Source organism: Peromyscus californicus, unplaced genomic scaffold (genome assembly GCF_007827085.1).
Source record: "Peromyscus californicus insignis strain IS unplaced genomic scaffold, ASM782708v3 Scaffold_20__1_contigs__length_68692818, whole genome shotgun sequence".
NCBI classification, from domain to species: Eukaryota; Metazoa; Chordata; class Mammalia; order Rodentia; family Cricetidae; genus Peromyscus; species Peromyscus californicus.
Window position 1 is genome coordinate 19,335,154 of NW_026294503.1, and position 25,771 is coordinate 19,360,924.

At 42.7% G+C, this 25,771-nt stretch overlaps 1 protein-coding gene across 1 annotated transcript in view; it reads right to left on the minus strand.

The window, feature by feature from the left end:
* The window catches only part of Ext1 (exostosin glycosyltransferase 1), a 287,921-nt gene that overhangs the window by 15,765 nt on the left and 246,385 nt on the right, over positions 1 to 25,771 (minus strand). Inside the window, exons 4-8 of the mRNA XM_052747806.1 lie at positions 23,055 to 23,174; positions 13,419 to 13,551; positions 10,855 to 10,973; positions 8,917 to 9,012; positions 4,202 to 4,291 (exon numbers count right to left, since the gene is read on the minus strand). Of these exons, the coding sequence (XP_052603766.1) occupies positions 4,202 to 4,291; positions 8,917 to 9,012; positions 10,855 to 10,973; positions 13,419 to 13,551; positions 23,055 to 23,174 (558 nt within the window). The remainder of the gene's footprint in view (positions 1 to 4,201; positions 4,292 to 8,916; positions 9,013 to 10,854; positions 10,974 to 13,418; positions 13,552 to 23,054; positions 23,175 to 25,771) is intronic.

Sequence of the window (25,771 nt, forward strand, 5' to 3'; positions counted from 1 at the left end):
ACTGTGAACTCCAGGCTAGCTAGTCTGCAAACTTCGTGTTGGCTCTCCTGGGTCTGCCTCTCATCTTGCTGTAGGAGTGCTGGTATTACAGATGTGTACCGCCACATATGGCTTTTTAAGGTGGGTTCTAGGTATTCCGCACAGGTCATTAGGCTTGCATGGCAAGAGCTCTGACCTACTTAGCCATCTTACCTACCCTTGTAGTCTTTTGTCCCCTTGCCTCTGCACAAGGGACTTCTATTGTCTTTCGGCTGTGACTTAACAATTGGCTATTCTGGTTCTCAGGCCATCATTTTCTTACTGGGGCCACAATACTAGCTTTTCTGAGTTCCCAGCTTGCACACAGAAAGTGTAGACTTTGCAGCCCCTATGACCACATAAACTAATTCCTCATAAAAATAAATCCTTACTGGCTGGGTGGTGGTGGCACACACCTTTGATCCCAGCACTTGGGAGGCAGAGGCAGGTGGATCTCATTGATTGTGAGGCCAGGCTGGTCAACACAGAATAGTTTCAGGACAGCCAGCACTATACAGAGAAACCCTGTCTGGAAAAACCAAATAGATGATAGATAGATAGATAGATAGATAGATAGATAGATAGATAGATAGATAGATAGACAGACAGACAGATAGGTAGATGATAGATAGATAGACAGGCAGATAGGTAGACAGACAGATAGACAGAGACTTAGCATGGACATGCATAACAAAATCTTATTGTGAAAATGAAGACATCAGGGAATAGGAAGCACTTGTCAGAAACCTGAGATCAGGTCATGATAACCTACACCATCCTCAGTGCTCAGAACTAATGGTGCCAACTGATGGGATAGAGCATTGTGCAGCCTCTTGTCAAAGAATCTGCCTGACTGTCAGCACTCTTTGGGGCTTCCCATTATTCTTTGATAAAGAGACACATGGGTTGGCAATTGGCATAGAACCCAATGGGGTGTTTTTGTTACATGAATTTCTTACTATCTCAGGGCTGTTTCAAGTCATTTCAAAGGAACTCGAAAGTAAATTCAGATAAAACTGTGATTCTTCTGATAACGTTGCTTTCATTCAGATCATTAACACATCAAAGAAGGCAAAGGTCAACACAAGACCCCTTTTCTTAAAAAATCAACATCTGTTTTCTTTTGAGGTTTTGCAGTAACTCATATAAATGTAAATAACCATAAACCAACTCTATCTAATGCCCTTTAAAGGATGCAGTTTAGAAATCTACCCTTAATGCTTCAGTGAGACATTTATACAAACTAAGAACACTTGAGCAGGGTGAGTGTGTGTGTGTGTGTGTGTGTGTGTGTGTGTGTGTGTGTGTGTGTGTCTAAGTGAATCCAATGGAATCAACATCTGTTCACCTAAAAAAAGAGAATAGGGAAACTCTGCCCACAATCATTTTAGGCAATACAACCACTTCACTGATCAGCAGGCAAAAGCAAACCAGACTGCCAACCTCTTAAATTTACATATATTTTCAGCCCACGTTGACTTCTAATTACTTCACATACAACACATGTTCCTCCCAGCATGCACTGAGTGGTTGGAGCTGCTATCCTTTGAAAGGAAATTCCCCAGCACAATGATGCATTGCAGTGGTGTAAAGTTATTTCAGCCTGGGTCATGGAAAAACCAAGCCTGGAGTGAGACCAATTGCCTTGTGCCCAGGGGAAGGTACAACATGAATCATACTCCAGGTCATAGGAAGATGTCCTAGGTATATGCTGTGGATGTTTCAACTACTCATTCCACCATGGGGATGTGCTACTTGTCCTCAGTTTGCCCTCTGAAAGGCAATGCTAGTTCTTCTTGCCCTGGGATGATAGAATACTAGTGTGATGGCTAACCTTGATTATCAACTTGATTGGACTCAAAGGTGCCCAGGGAATTGGTCGAGCACATTGCTAGATGTGTCTATGAGACTGTTCTCAGAAAGGATTAACTAGGAAGTTGAAGGCTTGCTGTGAATGTGGGATGTGAGGTCTGATAAAGTGGGATTCGGGTGTGGAAGCAAAGGGAGGAAGGGAAGCCAGCTAGTTCAGACAGCCTCTGGCCCTCCCAGCTCCATGGCTGCCACATGGTCTCTGATCGACCACATCGTCCCTGCCATGATGGAGTGGAAGCTCTGAAACTCTGAGCCAAATAAATCTTCCTTCAAGTTGTATGGCCCCAGTAGGTCGTTATAGCAACAACATTGCCAACTGGCACACCCAGGAATGGTACAACCTGCTCTTCTTTGCTGGCTAGAGTATGGCTAGGTCAAACCAATGGTAGTCACCAGCAAAATTACAAAAACAAACAAACAAAACAAAAGAGTCAAAAAGATAAGGCAAGGTCTCTTGGGAAGATGTGACAATAGCCACAGGATGTGACAATAGCCAGAGCCCCACGGACACAGCTCTGGGACGAGGGCCTTCACTGCATGGCTCCACCTCTCAGAGGCTGGGCATTCCTACCCTTCCCTTGTTCTTCCAGGAATGAAGTAGGAAAGCTTTTGGCTCTTACCAGATGCCTTACTGTCCTTTGTGAGGTCCATCCCACCCACACCTCCTGAAGTAATTGAAAGTACTTTCATCTGAGTCATTTGACTTGAATTCTGTTTGCTGCCAGGACTTTGATAAATACAAGCTGGGATAGTATAACCCAAGTACCTGGCATAGAGACCAGAACAAAGAAATCTCTCAGCAAATACTTGTTGAATCAATGTGCTCTTGGGATGCCAGCTTCCTTTTGCAGCAAGCTGCAGAAAAAATGTATGCTGGGGTGTCTCAAAGCTCTTAACTTCATCGCCACCCTTTGACTGTTCATCATATCTTTAGTCTAACAGCTCATCCTCTTGCCAAACGACATGAGACACAGGGGCTGTGTGTTCACCCTGTAACTGACACAATGCTCATCCCCAGCATCCACTCACTGAGCCAGTATTTATAGAACTCAGACTACTTAGAAATGTCGGGAACAAGTGAGGTCCAGAACATTTCGTCCTGGGGTTAGTTAGGTGGCTTTGAAAGCAATATCTGTTCAACTACATCTGGAACAACTGGAAACAGCTTGAATCTCAAGGAAGACACTGAGGTAGCCAACCTATTATCAATAGTAAGTGTGCCTACTAGAACCAGACTGGGGTCCAAGAGACTGCATGCTGGTAAGTGCCAATTCCTAAAATAAGGGAAAATGATTATAAGTTTAAAAAAAAAATGAAAGGAAAGGTTAATCAGCTAAGTCTCTGTGACTTTAAGTAGCTACCATTAATAATGTGATCCTGATATTCTACATTTTCATATAGCTGGCTTTTATCTCATCTATGGCTTAAAGCTTCAGAGATCAATACTCATTCTAGTCATCCTCTTGCCAAACGACATGAGACACAGGGGCTGTGTGTTCACCCTGTAACTGACACAATGCTCATCCCCAGCATCCACTCACTGAGCCAGTATTCTACATTCTACATGAAGTTTTCTACATTCTTCTCTCTTCTTTCTCTTTCCCATATACCTTCTTTGTGCAATCTTATTTTTTTTGGCACAAATATATGAACATTCAAAATAGATGAGGTCTCCATCTCAGCCTCCAAATGAAACTGCTTACTTCTCTCTCCTTCCCTCCTTCCCTCCCTCCCTCCCTCCCTCCCTCCCCCCCCCTCTCTCTCTCTGTGTGTGTGTGTGTGTGTGTGTGTGTGTGTGTGTGTGCGCACACACGCACACGTGTATGGTGGGGCCAGGGAGCACGCTAGATAAGATGGAAGAATGACCTTTAGACCTCAGAAGTGTGCCTTAACAGAGACTGCATACTGGGCACAGAAATCACTGTAACTGGGGAAGGGTGGGACAGATAGTTGGCTGTGGACCACAGTTTCGCGACAATGCTAAGTAAGTCTCCCATCCCTGTGTTCTACACCTGCCCACAGATACGCTGCTTAACAACAAAAGGAGATGGAAGACAGGAGGGGAAAAGAACAGCCATGCAAATAGGGCCTAATTAGAAGAGGAAACAAAGGAGAAGGTGCCCACATCAGGGTGCCAGGCGGTGGCAAGGTGCTAACAGGAATCGGGTTAATTAAAACCAATTCTACAGGAAGTTTTGGAAAATGTTTTCAATTTCCACCAAGGCATGGGCAAAAGCAGCGCTGGTACCTTGAGACTGAAGAGGTCCCTACCTGGAGAGACCCGTCCCGCCCCCTGAGACATCACTCTTACCTCAGTCGTTGAAAGCACAGTGTCCTCATCAAGGCTGAGCACAGCATCTGTGATGATGTTGTCATAGGGCAGAAACCGGCTGCTCATAACCTGGGGAGTAAGGGAGGTGGGGCGAGAGATTAGGAACAAGGAGAAGTACCCGTTAGAGTCTTACTGTCAAGAATATTCCGCCAGCCATGTCATCCTGAAGACTGCTCCACGACCATGCCATCTGCCACAGTGCAAGTCTTCCATCTCCCACCAGCAAAGATTAATCTGGGCAGCAATTATTGAACACCTACAGGTACCACACCAATCACAGCAGGGACCAACACAAGTGTGATTCATGGCCTGCCCTTAGGAACCCACAGTCTGTAGAAATGGAAGGCTAGATGACTGGCTTTCACTCAGAATGAAAAGCGCCAGACAGGAGGGCAGCACAGACAGCTGCCTTGAAGAGCAGGTGAAGGCTTCACGGGAGAAATGATTTAAGCAGGATTGACTGGGAAGGAATCTGCCAGGCAGAGACAGAAATGGGGCAGTATAGACAGGGGTTCAGCAAATACAAGGGAGCCCCCAAAGATAACCAGTATTCCATGAGCAGCAAAGAGCAGAGGACAAGACACGATTCCATCCTGGTACACATCCCTGGGAGGTCAGACCCCTGTAGATGTGCAAACATTGACAGTATTGACTTTATATCTATTTTAGCGCAAGTCAGAGAGAATGCATGTACACATATATTGTTCCTATGCCAGTGGAAGGCATTAGGAATGAGAAATAAATTGATTTAAGTCTTTAAAAATGAGCATGTGTGGTGCACAGTTACAGAAGGTGTAAGGGTGGAACACGAATACATTTTCCGTGATTCTACCTCTGTGGACATGGGGGTGAGAAGGCAGGGAGGACAAATGAAGTACGGAAGCTCATCTGTCATAGGCAGAGCTTCCTCTTGTGAGAATCGGACCACACGGTGACTAATAATACTTTATTAGTACACGTCGGGGAATGTTCCGGGCCCTCCCTTCATGTCTTGTTGCATCTTTGTAACAACCCCCCGACCCCCTACTCCCCACCCCCGCCACCAAGTGGGAAAACAGAAAGGTCGTGAACTTTGCCTAAGGTGGACCTCGGATTTGTTCCCGGATGGTGGAATACAGCCTCAGGTTTGGGAAGAACCTAAAGGTGCATGTAGGGATAAATGTACATCCCCAGGTTCCTTTGAAAGCTAGGTTCCAAATTCACACATAGAGACCGGAGAGGCACGACACACTTGATTGCACTCTGAAGGCACAATGGATGGGTAGCAAAGCTTCACTGGAGACCAAGGTGACAAAAGGTCCTGGCTCCTGGAGGTCCAACAGCCACAGAGAATCCCATGCTTGGCTGACATGGAGAAGCTGGGCTTGTCTACTCATCTCAAATCCAAGATGCATGCCGGTGAGCGACAGAGGGGTCTCCCAGCCTTAAGAGTGGGCAGCACCAGGCTAGCCCATCTGAGAGTTGAAGTGATGGAGCTGCAGGGTCTGTGGTTGCGGAGACTACTCCCCACATCTGTCAACTGGGTCAGGGTTTCTTGTTTTTTTTTTTAAAAAAAGAAATCTTTCTCAGTCTTTCAAAATAAAATAAAACACAAAGCGATCAGTAACCCCATATACACAGAGCTCAGAAATCGCCGCCTGAAGCAATTCTCCTGCTGCTGTTTACATGTCCACTGAGTAACGCAGAAACCATTAGCTGGCAGCTTAGCAGTGCCCTGACCTTTCCCGTGTTCAGCCTACAGGGGAAAACTGCAAAGACAAGCCCTATAAATTCACAACGGAACTTTGCAGCCAATGCAGCACACATCAGTTCTGAAGTCCTGGCCAGATAGGGTGAGTGTGGGATGGAGAAGGGAGACCCAGCGCTGCTCTGCCCATGGGCTCAATCACTGGCTTTACAGGGATGTCTTCGTTCCTTCCATTTGTCTGTCCCTCCTTCCTTCCTTCCTTCCTTCCTTCCTTCCTTCCTTCCTTCCTTCCTTCCTTCCTTCCTTCCTTCCTTCCTTTCCTCCCTCCCTTCCTTCCTCCCCTTCCTCCCTCCCTCCTTCCTTCCCTCCTTCTTTCCTTTCTTTTCTGGAACATATAGTTTATGAGCCCATTAGTGTCTAGGTAAGAAATCAGGGGCTTTCAACTCATTGACTCAGTTACCCTCTTGACTGAACTAAAACAAGGGGAAGGAATATGCCCACAGGGTCAATACTGCATAAACTGGGTTTGTCCTGTTTGTTCATAGAACTGGATAACCATGTGGGGAGCCAATTCTTTTAGAACTTATAAACATGACAATAAAATGGCTAAGATTCATGAAGTTTATCATCTAGTACAGAGAAAAGAATTCTATAAAAATAATTACATACATACTACACAAAATTTGGGGGGATTCTATGATGTATGTGCCTACCATTCCTAGCACACAGGGTATCATTTGATTCTTTTAGCTCTCATAAACTTGGTATTATGATTATTTCTACTTACTGGAGGTTGTATTAAGGCATAGAGATTGAGACACTCCTCTATGGTCATATAAAAAAGTAAGTCAGACTCTAGAGCCTGTAACACAAATCACAACATGGCAATGTGTCTCAGAATGATAGCTGACATTTGTTGAAATATTTGTGTATATAAAATAGGCACTCGGTTAAGTACTTGATACATAGTATTTCAGTGAATCCTCTAGGTGGGCCTATGTTTTAAGCCATAGAGTCTGGAGCAAGGCTGAAATGCAAACACTTCCACAGAAGGTACTAGCCACGGCACTGAGAATCAAGATAAGGCATGTGAACCACACGGCCCACTGGAAATCAGTGGCCAAAGTAGAGGTGAAAACTGAACCAATTGCCAGGAGCACAGTGACAGGAATGGATGGGGAAGTGTTGGCATCTCTTCATGGTACTATCCCAAGAAAGGCACTATCGCCGGCATCACTGCTTTATTGGAAATTCCTTCTCACTGGAGGAAAGGTATACAATTAGTGAACCAGAGGGTGAAAATGTGGTGCGATCTGAAGACACCAGGAAGGCCCAGTCAGGTACATGAGACCAGTTAGGCACATGAGACCCTGCCACACAGCCTGACACACACAGCCCAAAGAAATAGAGGAGGTATGGTCATTCCCGGAGGCAAAACACCACAGAATTCCAAAGCTCAAAGTTGCGGGTGTACATCTGAACACAGGGCAGGGCTCCAGGTGTTCAGACTGGAACACAGCCATCCCTCTAACACACTATTCTCTGGGAGAAGTGGACATAAGTTGTTGCAGGCAGGTGACTTTTTTGTGTCAGCCCCTTTTGTGAAGTCATGCATACGATGACATGTGTTCATAAAAGAAAGACTGACACCCAGAGGCTTGTAACAGTTGTCACGGTCACCTTTTCTTATCAAATGCTAATCAACCAGGTCCAATACCCATGTTGATTGACCCCAGACCTTTGGATGCTCTAAGTAGAAGGGTCATATTCTCCTGTGTGTTTACATCTATTAGACAGCAAACACACAGTGGGCAGTCTAAATGAGAAAGGAGTATGTACTGTAATGCATTCTTGATCTGTTCTCCATGGGGTCATTGCAGTTCTCAATGCATTATGTTGAACCACACTGGAATCGCCACTTTTGGAGGGTCCAAAGATGGCTTCAAACGGTTTGCCCCAACAAATTGATATTTTGCTATTCTGACTTGGGGTGGGCTACCTAGTGTAAGATAGTCCCTTTGGGATTGGCAAAAGAAGTCTCTTAGAGGGCACTGCTGCTCCAACCTGAATTTTACTTAGTAGTGATTGGTTTCTTCACAACGGGGGGGAAGAACACGCCCTTTGACACCTGGTGGGAATCCAGCTCTGGCTGTTAACAGTGGGTGAGATTTCAAGAAGGCAGCAGAATGAAGGCGTTTGGAAGATAAGCAGGGGTGTTGAGAGGGGTGGAAAGCTGAGACAGCTGATCAAGACCTGTGCCAAATAACCATCCAGATCATTATAGCCAGTGGCCACAGACGAGAGTAGGGAGAGAGAGAACGTTGAAAGGCTGGACACATGGCTTCAGATGCCAATTTAAGGCACTGACAAACACAGTCTCTGCAAGGCCACAGGATGATCAGAAGGGTATGGAGTTCTAAGCAGGGTGGACTGGGTAAGGAAAGTAATGGGCCAGGGAGGCCGAGCTGGGGAAGGTCTTTGGATGGAGGCATCAAGACAAAATAAAGAGAAACATCCTTTTTAAGATAAGGGTAAGGAAGAACCACTTTTCTGAAAGACCCAACGCATTAGTGTTAGCAAGTTAAACAAACTTTGTACATGCAGCAGCAGCAGCAGCAGCAGCAGCAGCAGCAGCAGCCTTATTGTGTCCTTGTCATTTATGGAAACACTGCTGAATTCATTCCACTGCCTTGAATTCATTTAGTCCTCACAGAAACCCTAGGTGGTATGCAGTGTGATTCTCATTTTGTGAGTGAGAAAAAAAGCCTCCGAGAACTTAAGGCTCAGAAGCTACCGGAGAGTTTGCATTGAAGCGCAGGTTTTACTGACTCCAAAGCCCACGGCTGTCAGAGCTGACGACATTTGGAGACAGGTACAGTGTCAGACATATAACCCAGACCCGAAGGCTCCTAAGGGGAGGGGGAGACTTCCGGAACCAACACCCACGGTGATCTGTGGAGACGTAAGCTTCCATGGTGGCCTCACACTAGCCCCCTCCGAGGCCTACCTTACTTTCTCCTTCAATGACGATGACAGGCACAGCAGTGGCGGGCCAGCGGTGTTTGGCTGGTAGGGGCTTGTCACAATTCCACAGAACGATGATCTGAAAGGGACAGGGATCGTTAGACACCCGGCTTGGGTACTTTGATAGGCTCCCTTCTAAACGGCTCTACTTGTAGAAATGGGCTGGTAAAAGTAAATTTTAAAGTGAGTCCACGCCCATACAAACTTCAGAACTGTAATCTTCAACAACCAGGGACGGGACAGAAGAAATCTACAAAAGTTATTCCCTGGGACTAGAAGAAAGCTGAAGGAGAAAGCAGTAATCTCAAGGGCTGAGGAGATGGCTCAGGGGAGAAAGAGCTTGCCGTGCAAGTGTTTGATGCCCAGGACCCATGTAAATGCCAGGTGGGTATGAATATTCACCTACAACCCTAGTCCCTAGCAGGCCGAGGATCCTTGTGGCAAGCTTGCTTGTTAGACTAGCTGAATCAGTAAGCTCTGGGTTGAAGAGACTCTGCCTTAACATACACAAAGAAGAACAATTGAGGAAGACACCCAATGTCATCCTCCGGCCTCCGTATATATATGTACATGTGTGCATATGTACCTGCACACATGTGTGAACCCTGATATACATGCAAACATATAGACACACACACACACACACACACACACACACACACACACACACACACACACACACACACACACAGAGTGGCTTGAAGTTTGCCGGAACTTAATCAAGTGTTTTCTAACTTCTGATATCTTATGGTGATGAGTGCAATAGCAACTGTGATCAAGTTAAATAAAAACGTATACTAAACATCTGAACATCTGCTATGAACTTGCTCTACACCAGGCAATGTGGGCGACATAAAAGAATCTGAGAGAGAGGCACGATGAGCTCCTGCTTTGGATTCCTCTCAACAGTTGCTGGTTTTATGTGACTTTATCATTTCCAATAAAGGAGGCAGTGGGTTCAAAAATGAACACTTCACTATGACGTGACTCTTTTCTCCTTTGTAAGCCATCTTATCTATACCAATCACAAGTTTAAAAAATTAAGCAGTGTTAAGACTGCGGGAGCGATACTGATTTGGGAAACACTGTTACCGTGGATGTCATCTTCTGCTCTCTCCTGGCTGCTGTGAACGAAGAGCTGACACCTCCTGACACCAGCAAGTCTGTTTCCGTTCTTGGAATGCAGTGTTCTGGGTCCTGCCCATGGGCTTTTTTGGTATGACTTTTATCATTTTGATGTTTATAAATGAAATAAGGGCTAGGGAGGTGGCTCGTCAGTAAAGTGCTTGCCATACAAGTACATAAGATCGATTCTCGCCAACCATGTGAAAAACCAGTATGGTAGTGTGTTCTTGTAATCCTAGTGCTGGGTGGGGCAGCAGACACAGGCAGATTCTAGAAGCTTGCTGGCCAGGTGGCCTGGCCTAATCAATGAGCTCCTGACCAGTGGGAGACCCTGTCTCAAAAAATAGGTAGACCATACCTAAGGAACAACATCCTAGGTTCATCTCTGGTTTAAACACACATCTGCACGTGATTTTATGATTTCCATAAAGGCAATGAGTTAAAAAATGAACACTTCACTATGATTTGATTCATATATAGCTCCCCCAACCCCAAACATGCACACACATCCATACACAACAAGAAAAAAAGAAGTAATGTGGTTTACACATTCTTTAGAGAATTTGTGTGTGCGTGGGAGGGTACACTTTACATCAAGGCAAAGGTCATTCTGGAATCTGTACTTGTGCCAGGGTTTACTTTTTGAGAGTCCAAGGTGATGAAAAGAGAGTACCAAGGCCTGGCCAGTCACTAGAGTAGCTGGGCACATTGCCTGGAGGGTCCTGGAAAGCCAAGTGTGGGGCAGGTATGAAACAAGGCTCTGGCCCATCAAGCTGCAGAGGACAAGCATACTCACCTGGGCACAGTACTGGGACTTGGCTGCAGCCACAAGAAGCTTTAACACTGGCTGGGACTGAGAGATCAGGGGGGTCACAGCATGGATGATTGCAGTGAATTTGGAGGGGGGCTTTAAACCTGAAAGGGAATGAAGAGAAGAGCCTAAGGAAGCACAGATAAGCAAGACTGAGGAAAAACTCCATACTCCAGTGACTCATCCAGGAGCCAATGTCCCTCCCCTCCAGTACATCTGTCCTCCATTTCTTACATACTGACAGAACTGAAACAAAGTGAGAGCTGCTATGTAACAACTAACCAGTCTAGAGACCTCTAGAAACTACGGTCCAGTGCTCATCTCCAGCTTCTTTGGACAGCCTTCTCTTCCCTTGGTGACGCTTGTCATCTTCCTTTTTGTAAGGTACCCAATATCTACCTGCCTATCTATGCACCTTGCTCTAGTCACTTAGGTATTTACACACTTTTTCCACCAGGGCATCTGCATGTATCTGAATCTTAACTGAAAGGCTCTGTGCGATGAAGTATTTCATTTAATAATTGGCATGTAGGAAAGGTTCAGAGAACAGTACCTAGCATCCCTCCAGGCTTGGCTCTCAGTTCTACCATCTCGGTAGCATTTAGAAACACTGCTAGACCCTCTGGGTTCCTTCAGCTATGAAATGCAGCTACTCTAAGAGTGTAGCCCGTTGATGCACACTAAGCACTTAGAACAGGACTTAGCAAAGGGTAAGTGCTCAGTGTTAGCTGTTATCACCATCAGCATCCTCAACACTGTCTCCAGCATCATCAGAATCGCACTAAGGGAGCCTCCATATTCCAGGAATGGCTGCTTTGTGTAAAACCACTGAGAGAAAAAGTATGGGAGATTGACTTCTGCCCAATGGGAGCTCAGTGTAGGAAAGGACAATGAATATGCAAATCAACCATTACCACCAAAGAGAAGTAAGAGGGCATCCCCCCAGGAGCCCTTCTACAAGGACTCAGAAATTACAAACAGGTTAAGAGCCTTTCAGAACTTCATTAGTTTAGACCCACTAATCTGGTACATTAGTAGCTTAGGTATAAACCAGCCATTGTGGGAATGCCCCAGTTAGACTTTGATATAGGTGGGACATAAGCTAGAATCTGAGTGTATATGTGAAACGATTATGCAAATGTTGTACATGGAAAATTGTGCCATCCAATTAGCACTTTAATTGAACTTTAGAAAGAAAGTGAGTTTCTCATTCTCCTGATGAACACTCAGGTAAGAACGATACACTCCACTGAGGAAGCACTTTTTAACAATGGAAACCAGTCATTGCTTTCAGGTTTTTCAGTAATAGTTTAAGAAGCACCATGTGAATACTTCTAAGGGGCTAACTCTAAGTTGCACAGATCACAGAGCTCTACAAGAAACAGAAGGCTTCTTAACTACTGCCTGTGTTGGACAATGAGTTCTCACTAACCCACTGTGAACCATCCACTGAATTTCATATGGTCCTCCCAGTGTGTCCAGTTTACATTAAAGGGTTATTCATTGCTGATGGATACTTTAGGCCCTGAACTTCAGTTCCACCTCACAGCTTTCAAGCTAAAAACGTACAATTTAAAGGTTGTTTTGGAGAAAATTAGTATGGAGTAGACAATCTTGAGACCTCATATCCGTTTGAAAAATGCTTACTGTCCCAGGTTTTCTAACGTCTGCAACCCTGAGATAACATGTCCGTGATGTGACTAACGTGAGGACAACAAGGGCACCAACTATGGAAACGTCTGTGGTAGGAACACCAGCCTCTGCAGAGCAGTAGCCCTGTGCTCACATCCTTTGCCCCACTGAGATTCAATTAAAAGCTGCTTGAGAGTACAGACTCTATCTAACGTGATCTTTATGTCAACCATCTAGCCTGGCATTAGCTTGGTGTATGAGAGGAACATAAAAAACATCGAAAGAATGAATAAATTTGTCTTTTTCACAAGTTTTTGGTTATTTCTTTTTTCTCTCTCTTTTTTAAAAGATTTTATTTATTTATTATGTATATAGTATTCTGTCTGCATGTACACCTTATGCCAGAAGAGGGCACCAGATCTCATTACAGCTAGTTATGAGCCACCATGTGGTTGCTGGGAATTGAACTCAGGACCTCTGTTAGAACAGGCAGTGCTCTTAACAGCTGAGCCATCTCTCCAGCCCTTTTTTCTCTTTCTTAATTCAGGTCTTTCTAAATATATAAAGGAGAAGTGCTATTGTGAAAAAAAATCAAGGATATATACACACACATGAATACCTATATACACATACATATACACATACACATCATATTTAATCTGTCATGTTCAAAATGATCTATAATTGAAGAATATTTCACAACAAAGTAACTCTACCAAATGTACAGGTTAGCTGCTCAGATGAGAAAGCAGGCTTCCTTTCTTTCTGTTTTCCAATTCTCTGCTGTATTCCCCAATCTTGAATGTGAGTCTCTGCTGCAAGAGTGCTCAGCCAGCAGTCTCCACCCCAGGCTGTTGGGAAGAAGGACGGACCCCTTGAGGGTCCTCACAGGCAGCCTCCTCCAAGGATCCACTTACCTAAATTAGCATAGTAGTAAGGGAAATCTCCCAGGTAAGAGGAATACTGTGGTAGCACGAACAATCCTCCAGGATGTTTGTTCCATATTAAACTGTTTCGTGATATGTGCTTGAATATTCTGTCCTGAATAATCTAGAAAACAAACCAGCATGTGCTGAGGGTGAGTTTGGGTGATATCTGGTAAAGGTCTTGCTCAATCCAAGTTTGGAGATGATAACGGTTAAGAAGACACAACACACACTACCTGTTCCTCCTCCAATTTTCTACTGGTAAAAAATGCGTGCAGCACAAAGCAGTGGGGAGCTCTGGAGGACCATACGAGGCAGAGGTGAACTGTGACTGACAACGTTTCTCAAGTTCCATTTTAATCATAAAGTTCTACTTTCCTAAAATTTTATTTTTATAATAATGGTCCTTGCTAGTTTCAAAGCACAATGTATAGAAGAGTTCACATATTCCTGGTGGTGGGACATCAATATATGGATCCAGATGTTACCAGCAAGATCTGCTCTGGGTACACAGCAACATCAGTGTGGACCATGTGGAGGTGGATGCGAAGACAAAAGAAGGCAGGTACATTCTCCACTCAGCTCTATTCCTTTAATTTGGGACAGAGTTTTAAATTGCCTGTCATCAACATTCAATCCCTTTTCAAAGTCAGTTGCAGGACTTTGAATATTGGCCAGCTCAAGTTTTTCTGTATTTCGACTTCAGAAAGTAGTGAGTTAACAATTGCTCAAAACATCCTACAGAACAGGACAAGAACCACAGCATATGAAGACTAATAATTGTCAAGCTAGTTCATTAGCTTCCCTTGGACTTTGGGACCTTGCAGATCATTAAATTCTACATTTAGAGACAAACCTTCTCCCAACCTGAATCATTTGTCAGTTGAATGTGATTAGTCTACTTTAGGACCTTCTCTCTGACTTTCAAACTCTTGTAATAAAACTATCGACTCATTAAGATATGATGTGGCAAATAATTAACGTGATACAGAATATCATGTTTCCAGCACAAAATGTTTTTAAAAAATCCTAGGGGCTTAGTTGAGGGATATGTGCTAACATTTATAAGGCCCTGAGTTTGACTCCCAATAATCAATCAATCAATCAATCAATCAATCAACCAATCAATCAATCCTTACATAACTTTTAGGGTCTGAGGACCTAAATCACCATCTTGCAGGTCTCCATTTAAGAAAATGTGAAGTATGGAATTCCAAGATTTGCTAAGTTATTAATGCCTCCACCCATCTCATTCCATGACAGAGAATGGGAGGGTAATCAAGTGAGCTCTACATATCTTTCAAACCTTCCCACTGAAAGGAAGCAGGGAAGAAATTGAGAAGAATAGGTAATCTCAACTCAACAATATCTGCGTTTTATCTTTCACTCGGATCAAAATTGCTCATTTTATATGGTTGGGTAACTTCCTGAGTTGACAGAGATTTTAGGAATCCAGCTATAATGCTGATATTTACTGTCTGTGGTACAAAGGCATGGTTTGCCACGCCGTCATCCAGACAGCTATTGTGAGCACAGTGGCATCGCTGGAAAGAGTGTTCACACGGCAAGCAATTCTCTGTATAACATTTATTCCATTTGTTTCAACTCTTATACTTTCCAAATCCAGGCTATTAATTTCCTCTTATGGTATTCCATTTAGAGCTCCTTTTGTTTTCTTTCTAAATTTATGTGCCTTTCAGCATGTGGTCACATAAATGATCTTGGCTATCAAGACACAGAATAAATTGGCAATAGACAGCATTAGAAATCCAAGCTACAAACAAGTGACACAAAACCCAGAGATGTTACAAGTAGGTCGTCGTTGGCTGGGATCTCGGAAAGGCATGCTTCCTACAGTAGTAGACTATCTTTTTGATTTAAAGTCACAGCACTGTTTTCTTTGAAAATTTCCAAATGTGACCATCAGTTACGGAACACTCTTGAAATACTAATAAGCATTTCACACTCTATTCAAATGGATCTTGACAAGAAGATAGCAGCACGAATGTGAATGCATAGCAAATGTTGAACTTGACTTTGGCCAAGCAATGTGCCAAGAGTCATCCTCTCCTTGGTATTGAAATGATAAAGCATCACTAATACTTATGGCAACCTCTCAGAATGTAAGGTAATCTGACTAAATTCTTATATTTAAGATTTGATTTTGCCTTTAAAAAGAAAATTCTGCTGGGCCTCTATGAGTTCAAGGCCAGTGTGGTCTACAGAGCTAGTTCCAGGACAGCCAGGACTATAGAGAGAAACCTGTCTTGAAAAAAAAAAAATCATGTTTATATTCATTTTCTAGATACAGGATACAGGCAATGTAGATTTTTTTTTTTTTTTACCTATTTCCTTGTGGTACTCATGGCTTATTTCTCTGAACCGACCAAAAATAGAGTAATTTTTCTATGCAAAGAAATGAAAATACCTCTAAATAAAATGCTTCCAGCTTCCGCATTGATTCTTTAGGACTTTGTTTTGGGTATGAGCACCATTAACACTGTTTGAATGAGTGGCCAAATGTACTTCTAAAAAGCTTTTATATATATATCAACTTGCATTGTCAAAAGTTTGGGAGAGTTTGGATCTCATTCCACCAAATAGAAATGTCATTTGTCAACCTCCTAACGTCTTAGTTCTCCCTGTCACTTCACTGGACAGCTCTCAGGATTCCTGCAAGGCACTTAGCGTTTACACTGCACTGCTGCGGAAGAAGACATCACAGTTAGAGGCTGGACATTCCTTTGCTATTTATCAGTGTGTACGCGCGCATGCACACACACACATACACACACACACACACACACACACACACACACACACACACACACACACACACACACATTTTCTGCTAAGGTTCTCAATAAAGATAATACTTGCCAAGTGAATTTAAAGGGTAGAATGACAGGCTCTTTGCTATTCTATGCCACCTTTTTTTTTTTCCCCCTTCAAAATAACGGGTAGTGGGTTGAAGGCTCCAGCTATTCTATTTGCTCTTTGCTTGTTCTTTGTTCAAATGATGCTGCCTAGGGCTGGAGAGATGGCTCAGTGGTTAAGAGCACTAACTGCTCTTCCAGAGGTCCTGAGTTAAAATCCCAGCAACCACATGGTGGCTCACAACCACCCATAATGAAATCTGGTGCCCTCTTCTGGCCTACAAGGACACATGTAGGCAGAACACTGTATAAATAATAAATAAATAATAAATTTAAAAAAAAAAGAATTAAATGTTAAAAGAAAAATGCTGCTGCCTAACACACAAAGTGCCATCACATGCCATGTGCTCCATGGCTGAAGCCATCTTTGATTGACATTAGTTCACTGATTTTTATAGTAAAATGATCAGCATGACAGCGCTGTAGTTCCAATGCAGTCAGATAACCGAGGAACAAGCGAGGGAAACGTCATGAAACCCCCTCTGAAACAGCACTTCATAAGCAGCCACAGACTGTTGTGTCAGATGTCATTACAATCCCATGCATGTCCTTGCTTTGCTTGTCGTGACTCTGCGTTCCTGTGGTCCTATCCACGAAGGAACACTATCTCTGCAGCAGGTTACCATTCCTCCTGTTGCCATTTTTCAATTTGTATATGGAATGGAAACACCCGACTCCAAAGAGCTTGATCCCAAAAGGCAGCGCTCAGGCTTGAAAGCTAACAGAATCCCAAGTATGACAGAGGGGACCTGTGAAATGCATGACCTGTTCAGTCCTGGCTTTGGGGAGAGGGTGAGGAGTCCCATCTTCAATTGTGTCTAAGCACTACCTACAACCACAGAGCTGGCATTTTGGTTTGGACGTGAAAGGTCCACCACAGGCTTGTGTGTTTGAATCCCGGGGCCCACCTGGGGATGCTGTTTCAGAAGGATGGAGAACCTTTGAGAAGTAAAGCATTGCCAGAAAAAGAAAGTAAGGGTGGGTCCTGAGGTCTGATAACCAAGTCCCACTTCCTGTCAACTTTCTACTTCCTAACTACAGATAAAAACAGGACCAGTTTTCTCATACTCCTGTTCCCAGGTTGCCCTTGCCATAATGGACGAGAGCCCACCTGAAACTGTGAGCCCAAATCATCCTGGCCTCCCTAAGTTCCTGTCAGGTCTTTGTTCATAGCAATGAGCAAAGTTACTACTGGGAATTCTCCAAAGACTGGTAATTCCATTCTCAGGGTCTAAACTACGGTCGGTAAGGAAGAAGTGCCATAGAGTCTAAGTGTAGACAAACTAAGCAAATGAGCCTTGAGTCTATGCTGCCTAGAGTTTACTTGGATTCTTATCCTTAGCAGGGCCAAGACTAATCAAGAGACTTACTGTGTCTGAGTGCTAGGCCAATGGGCACCTCTGACATGTGACCCTTGAGTTCACCTCAGGAGCACATATGCTTTGCTGCTTTGTGTATAAAGATGGCATTTCCTTTACCTCCTCTGCTTTTCTGTTTGTGCTGACTCCTAGGGTAATGCAAGCTCTGACTTAAACTAGGAAAACAAGTGTTATCTCCCTTGTAATTTGGCTGAGAGGTCAGATTGTTACAATCCAATCTTGGAATGATATAGAGAGATTTGACAGCTGCTATAAATTTGAATGAAGTATATGGTTTTAGTGTTTTAAAAAAAACAAAAAATAAAACACAGCCGTGTTACTAAAGAATTCTGTGGCTTAGATCCAAGGGGAAGAAAGCCTTTCCAGGCTCAAAGATGAAATCAGCTCAATGTAAGATTCTATTGTGATGAATGTAACACATCCAAGCTGTGATTGAAGGAGAATGGAGCTCTGTTAACTTAATAGACAAGAAACTGGATCCACACAGTAACTCACCACAAAAGAAGTATAATTAATGAGATAGGATCTTTCGCCTGGCAAATTAGCAATGTTGCATGTGTGTTATATTTTAATTATAATCCTGAAGGCACAAGAACACAGCAAAGGAGGGTCTCTCCAAGACAGCTTGCGAGAGTCTAGGTTGGAAGCAACCCTTTACCACACTGGCTCTCCTGTCATAGGCAATGAGAGGTGTCATTTAACACAGTCTTTTTTCTTATATAGACTGCGTTATTCTGAAGTATCAAGAGAACGTATTAGTCACTCAAATAAAAGATTCTTTGCAGCAAATTAACAAAGACAAAAGAGAAAAATAAATTCAGTTTCAAATAATCTCCTGCTTAGAGAGGGGACAGCTAGGGAATGAAAGGGTGACTCAGTGGTCAGGAGGGCTTACAGAGGACCCAGGTTCAGTTCCCAGAACCCATGGAACAGCTCACAGTCATCTGAACGCAGTTCCAGGGGATCCGACACCCTGTACTGGCCTCTGAAAGCACTGAGTGCATGTGCTCCACATATACACATACAGGCAAAACATTCCTACACACAAAAAGTAAAATACATAAATCTTTAAAGGACGACACAGCTAGTATTTTATATTTCCTCTTAGGAATGTTTTTCCCTAAATGTGAATGAGTTTGTATTATTTTGACCAAAATGAAGGATGGCCCACACTATTTGAATTACTTCCTAATCTGTTTTTAAAAAACAGCATGAACATTTTCTTATACCAATAAATATATGTCCTTACTACATTTGATGTCCATATAATATTTCTCAATGCAGATGCATCACAATTGGTCAACCTGTTTCCAACTACCTGACTGAGCATGCGCAATGCTGTAACTAAAATAAACACTATAGTCTATGCCACTTACAGCTTTCTTCATTAGATCATTATCTGTTTAGGAAAATTGCAACAGGGAGAAATGCAGGGTGAAAATTATGCTTTCTTCTAAAGGTTTTTGCCTCTCTAGAAGGGCTCAAACTGGGTAGCCATTCTCCATTCTAACGTGAGAATCTTTCTCCTAAAAACTCATTAAGTCAAACCACTGTGTGTGGAGATTCTCTATACACATCTGCCCTCATGTATGTATATGTATTTATATGATGTATAGGTACATATGTACATATACACACATTACTGAAAAATTAGGAGTTTTTCTGTAATGAGTCTTCTTCTGACCCACCAGCCAGCTCCCAAATAATGACATGGAGACTTATTATTATGAAAGCTCAGCCTATAGCTTAGGCTTGTTCCTAATTAGCTCTTATAATTTAAATCAACCCATTTCTATTAATCTACATTTTACCATGTGGTTTTTTACCTTTCTTTCATTCTATATGTCGGACTCCCTCCACGTCTCACTAGCATCTCTCCCACACCATGATTAATGCCTACTTCCTCTCTCCACCCGGAAGTCCAACCTATACCTTTGCTTAGCTATTTGTCCTTTTGCTTTTTATTAAACCAATCACAGCAATATATATCTTCACACAGTGTACAAATACCCCCACAACATTTTTCCTTTTAATAATATCGAAAATTCTTCATTTCACACTGTAATCCAGAATGTTTGTGAAAGGATGTACTTCATCAAGTTTTGGAAAAAGATGTGCCTAAATCATCCTAATCTGAAAATACAAGTATTTCTGTTTGTTTTTGACAAGGTCTCACTCTATTCCAGGCTAGTTGGGAACTTTGGTATTTTTCTCATTTATTTGTCAGAGTTTACATGTCAAAAGATTAACTTTTTCTTAGCCTCACATTAACTGTGAACCTTTGCCCTGAGTTTTGCATTTTCTTTATGGTGTCTCCTTCTATACAGAAGTTTTAATGATTTTTATACTCACATTTAATAGTGTTTTATGCCCAGGATCATGCTCAGAATAGCTTCTTTAACTTAAAATTAAGGAGCTATACCCAACTCTATCATATCTCATCCATTTTATTATCTTTTTTCTTTGCGTGCCTACATGAGTGGGGAGTGATGACCTGTGTGGAGGCCTGTGTGTAGGTCAGAGGTTGACAGGTCAGGTCATCTTCCTTGGTCTCTCTCCACCTTAGTTTCTGAGACAAGGTCTCTCACTAAAGCTTGCAGCTTTGGATGGACTGGTTGGACATCAAGCCCCTGGGATCTGCCAGTCACTGCCCCCCCACCAGCATTGGGGTCACAGGCCCATGTCACTCCAGCTGGCTTTTATAGCCAACACTTTTATAGTATCTACCCACTATTATATTAACAAATTTAACTTATTCAGAATCAAATAACATAATTCATATCTTCTCTCATTTGAAAATCTGGATCAAAGCTATTTTAATTATGATGGCTTTATAATGTGTGCTAATTAAACCATGGAAATAAATGATCTCTACTGCTTTTCAATAATGCTAGGCTGTGTTAAGGCATTTATTCTTCACACTAAAGCTCAGAGTAATTTTTGTCATCTTCTAAGACTTTGATGTGCAGATCGAGGAAAATTGCTATCTTGACAATCGAGTCCCCCATTTACTCAACTTTTTTTATGTCCCCCAATTTCTTCTGTCATTTTCATCAAATAAAAATAAAACAATATTTTTTCAAGTTTATAAACACATAGTAATTTAGCAAAATATATTATGACCTTAGTAATGCCTGAATTCTTTGGTTCAGTAATCTCATTTCATGGACACTATCCTAAAAGAATAGGCAGGGATAGAGCCCCAAATGCATGCAGAAAACTGACTCAGGCACTGCATACATTCCTAGTCATCTACACAGACAGCAGTAATTACAGACAGCATTCACAACGACCTGCACCAGATGGGGAGCTAAGCAGAGGCTTACCACAGGATGGTATTAGGATGAAGACAGATTAACAACACAGTCTGAGTGTACAGAAGGACAGCAGCAAGAGAGGATAAAAAGGCTAGCATATACCCGAAGATGTACCGAGTAGAACAAAAGAACACTCTGGAAAGAGTAACTAAAAGCATGAGAAAACAACCCACAAGAAAGAAAAAAAAAAAGAGAGAGAGAGAAAAAGGCTACCCTTTCAACACAGATCACGATTAAAAGCCAGCTGACTAAAGAGTAAAACAGTTTGATGTAAAACAATAACCATGAATGCCCTAAAAATATTTCTGTGTATGTTTACATACATAATAAGTTAAAAGGCAAAATGCTCTTTCTAAATGCAGTCAGCAGAGAAGCCACAACTCTTTTAAAGGCAGACCCTGAGACTGTGGAACAGAAAAAGAACAGAATGAACTAGCTAAGGGGGAATGTTTAGGACAAAAGTCAAAGGGTTAATATTTTAAATATTATAAACTTCTAAAATATAGAAGTGTCAACAACATTGTGGCAATTTCTTTGGTTTATCTGTGGGCTTCCTGAGCAAAAGACAGATGAAATTCAGTTAGTTTAGCTAACATTCTAAGGAGCAGGAGGTTAGAAAATGTTTTATTATTTTTAAAGAAAAAAAAAAACCCTCTAGTCTGACCAAAAAACAAAAGCAAACAGGAATTCAAAATAATCAGAACAGGCCTCCTGTAGCTTCAGGATGTACACCAGGCATGTGCCTGGGACATTCTGGTGCCGGGTTGCCAAGGGCTGAGATTTGGAGACAAGGTGAGGCCAGAATGGAAAAATCCCCACTGCACTTTGACCAGCACTGACTCCAGTCCCCACCACAGCAAGAACACTATCATGGGGACCAAACAGGTGACTTCAGTTTCCACCGCATTACTTGGGTGGCTTGTGTTTATTCAAGATTATATTAGCTTTCAGAGTGATCATTAACTGCCAAAGGAAATCCTCCCCAAGTGTGTAATAAATTGCCCCGCCCCATTCTGTCAGCACCTGGGTCACCTCAGGAGACTGTCTGATCACTCCCCCTCCCACAGGCCTGGGACTCATGAGTGTGCAACTTTCTATCCTCTCCTAGCTCTCTGCACTGCTCTGTGTAGCCTTGGGCCATTGCTATCTGCTCTGCTTCCTGTGGTTTTAATCATTTCCATGATTTTCTATTTTTCTCCTGCTTTAAAGAAGGTGACTTAAGGGAATGAGAATATGGCTTAGTGGCAGAGTGCTTTCTCAAAGACATGAGCAGGCTCTATGTTCAATTCCTAATCACACACACACACACACACACACACACACACACACACACGCACGCACGCACGCACACACGCACTCACATACCCACACACGCACGCACAGTAAAGCAACTTGAAGATAACTATCCATTCACCTGTCCGAGCTTCTATTTTTATAAAGGTTAACACTTCCTACACCAGCTGGATACAGTGATAGCAATGGTTTTTTTCCTTACCGTAACCTTACAACATGGGATGCTGGTTGGTTAGGTTGTATGTGTCTCCAGAATCAATTTTGCTGTCTCTTCAAATGCTAGGTACTACGGTGGTAGCCAAACTGTTCATATTTTTAGAATGGTAGAGGATACTTCCCTTACTTGGTCATTATCTTTTTTTGCTAAATGTACACCAGAAATATGTCTTTAAAGGATGCCATTGAGCTTGAGTGACAGGAAGACAGTCATTACCCACATATCTCTAAAATTATGTCAGACAAAGTCAATCCCTTTGTCCAGAGCACAAACTTCTCTCCATGTCCCTTCTGCTCCAAGAATCTGTCAGGAATGAAGGCATTTGCCTGGGAATAGCTAAGCAGATGGGGGAGGGAAGGGGCAGTCACCAACACGTTCAAGGGCAGAAAACTTGGTCTTGTCCCATTTGACCAAACGCACAACCCAATAGCCAAAGAGAGGTTGAGGAAAAAGGATTGTTATTCCAGATCCCGAGTCTCACTTACCTCTAGTGTAGTTAATACAATCTTCTCAACTGAAGAAAAATAAGCCTCCCACAAGAACTGTGTCTGCTGTCTAAGTGCTAGGATTTTATCCTGATGAATAGACCTGATTGTAGAAGGAATCTGGAACAGAAGGGGAACACACAGTAATTATAACTGTTCAACAGAAATGTGCTCCATCAAAACAACCTCGTGGGTTACACTTTAATTCTTCAGAGCCTCCATTTACCAGCAAAAGGCTTATTAAAAATCACCAACCACTAGGTAGAAATTCCCCCCCACCCAAGAAACAGGAGAACAAACAGGAGGTCTAGAGAAGCAGCCTGAAAGGCATTCAAAGGTGTGGACATTATGCACTGGCTTAGTCCTAAGATCCCGGTAGCTGGTCAGTTGCAAAGGGGACTCCCAGAGTCATAAGGTCTGCCTCCTCCTCAAGTCCAAAAAATCTTTGGCCCTGAAACAGACAGTCAAATTTTTCTAAGAAGTAGATATAGGCCTGGGGGAAAGAAAAGAAAAAGTTTTCTAAGAAGTGTCACTCCAGGAACCGTAAAGTATCTATAAATGTGTATTTCTAGAGCTGGTTCATGAGCCTCCCCATTCAATACAAACAGATTTAGCCATGTCTACGCAGTCTTCCTCTTGCCTTTTGTGAACTTTTGTACAGCCGAGTGCTCTCCTCTTGGCTCCAGCTCTTACCCCAATCCCACCAGATCTCCCAAACTGTGTGTGTTTCTTCACAGAGTGTTCAATACCAAGTCAGGTAATTTTGAAGGAAGGCCTTTCTTGCTGTTCATATTGCTATATACGTTGTGGCTAAGAGACTAGTACTTATGCTAGCTATTCAAGAAGTAAGAGCCTAATTGAACATGGCCACCTGACGCTATCATCAGGATATTGCTATTTTTAATAGCAGCATAGCTTGATATTACAGTACACGTGTTAATGGAACCAATGTGGCATTCTGGTTCTACCATTTACTAGATATACTTCCTTGGATGAGTTAGTTGCTCTCTCCAATTGTTCATTTATAATACAATGTGGTGGTTAGAATAAAGATTATGTATTATGATGGTTTATTATTACTATTACTCTTGTTGGCACAGGGAGTTGCTGTTTCGAGCTGGACCAACTGATACTATGCAAAGCTGGGCCAGTTGTTTACTGTCTGCCTGTTAATCTGCCCTGAGAGTTCCTTTATTTTTTCCCCTGGTAGTTCTAAGATGCATTCCTTGGATTTCCGGTTAAGTTTCCTAGGCTTGCTTCCATCATTTCAACTACAGTTCAAGGTCTATTCCATTTATGTAATCTGTACTCTTAGGAGATTCTTTGTGATCATCAGCTGTCCTCACCTTTCTGCATGCTTGCCTCCCGACTGTGTGATGAGTCAGGCAGATACGGGAACCTGGGCTAGATGAGGAATGCTCTGCCAACCACATTAATAGGAATGTTACCCCAAGTATAGGACTACAGTGTATCTGAGTTCGCCTTAGAGAAGGAGGAGATGATGGTACACTGTCAAGACTCAGGACTGCCCCTAGAAGAAGCAATGAAAGTTCCCCACAGTAAGACGGCAGGAAAAGCTGACTTGCTCTGTCAATAGACCAAACTAGGTACTAAATCTATGCTTTGAAGGACCATAATACTGCAAGAAATATGATGGTAGTAGGTAAAGTTGAAACACTGGCAGGCTCAAGGTCAAGTGGAAATAAAATATCCTTAAGGAGATAAACCATTCATGACATAGATCCTTGATAAGTCAAGAAAATTTATTTTTATTTACTCACTGAGAAAATGACCTAGATTGCCAAGGGAGAAATTAGAAAAAACTTATCCTCAATTTTCATAAGCATGCCCTTTTAAATGTTAATGGCATTTGCTAAGTCATACAGGTTGCTGTGGCTGTTTTTGTCATGGCCATGGGAACTAATCCATTAGGAAAATGCCAAAAGCCATCACTGCTACACTTCCTCCAGAAAAGTCCAGTCCAGGGTGCTTCTGCAGGGAGGAAGGACGTGTCACAGACTCAGCCACTAGTACGGCCCCTTCGCTTCCATGGCTGCTTCATGTTTTCAGTACCTGTAGAGCTGTGTGTTCCACCAGTTCTTGTGTAGGACTGAAGTGTCTCCCAGCACTCTGTCAAGTGCTCTGGAGGACAATTCCAATTGATTGGCAGGATGAGGTTCCAAGTTCTAATGGCATTTGGCTATCCGTTATTAATCTGCTTGTCCTCAGAGACAGGTATGGGAAAGTGATAAATTAATTCCAATTTGGATGGAATGGTCTGGAAGTTGTAGAGCTCAATGAAGTCCTAATAAAAGGTTATGTATGGTAACAAAACTAATAGGATCTACCAAAATAGAGAGAGGAAAGCCACGGCATGCTTCTCAGTGACAGGATGACAAGGACATGTGCAAACAAAAACACCAGAGCTGTTCTAAAACAGGAAATGAAAAATTGTAACATAACAAAAACCATTTCCCAGAGCACACATTTGGGCGCTGTGCCAACTCTTTAAAACCATTGTTAACAAGAGCACAGTCACTGTTCAATATGGAGGCAGCTGTGTAAAAACAGATTGCAGATGAGGAGGAAAAATACTAGAAAATGTGGGCACAGGGGTGTGAAAAATTCAATCTTTAGAGTCAAGTAAAAAAGTGACTTCAAAAGGTGAAATATCCATCAACTTTTATGAAGAGATAGACACTGGACAACCACACTTA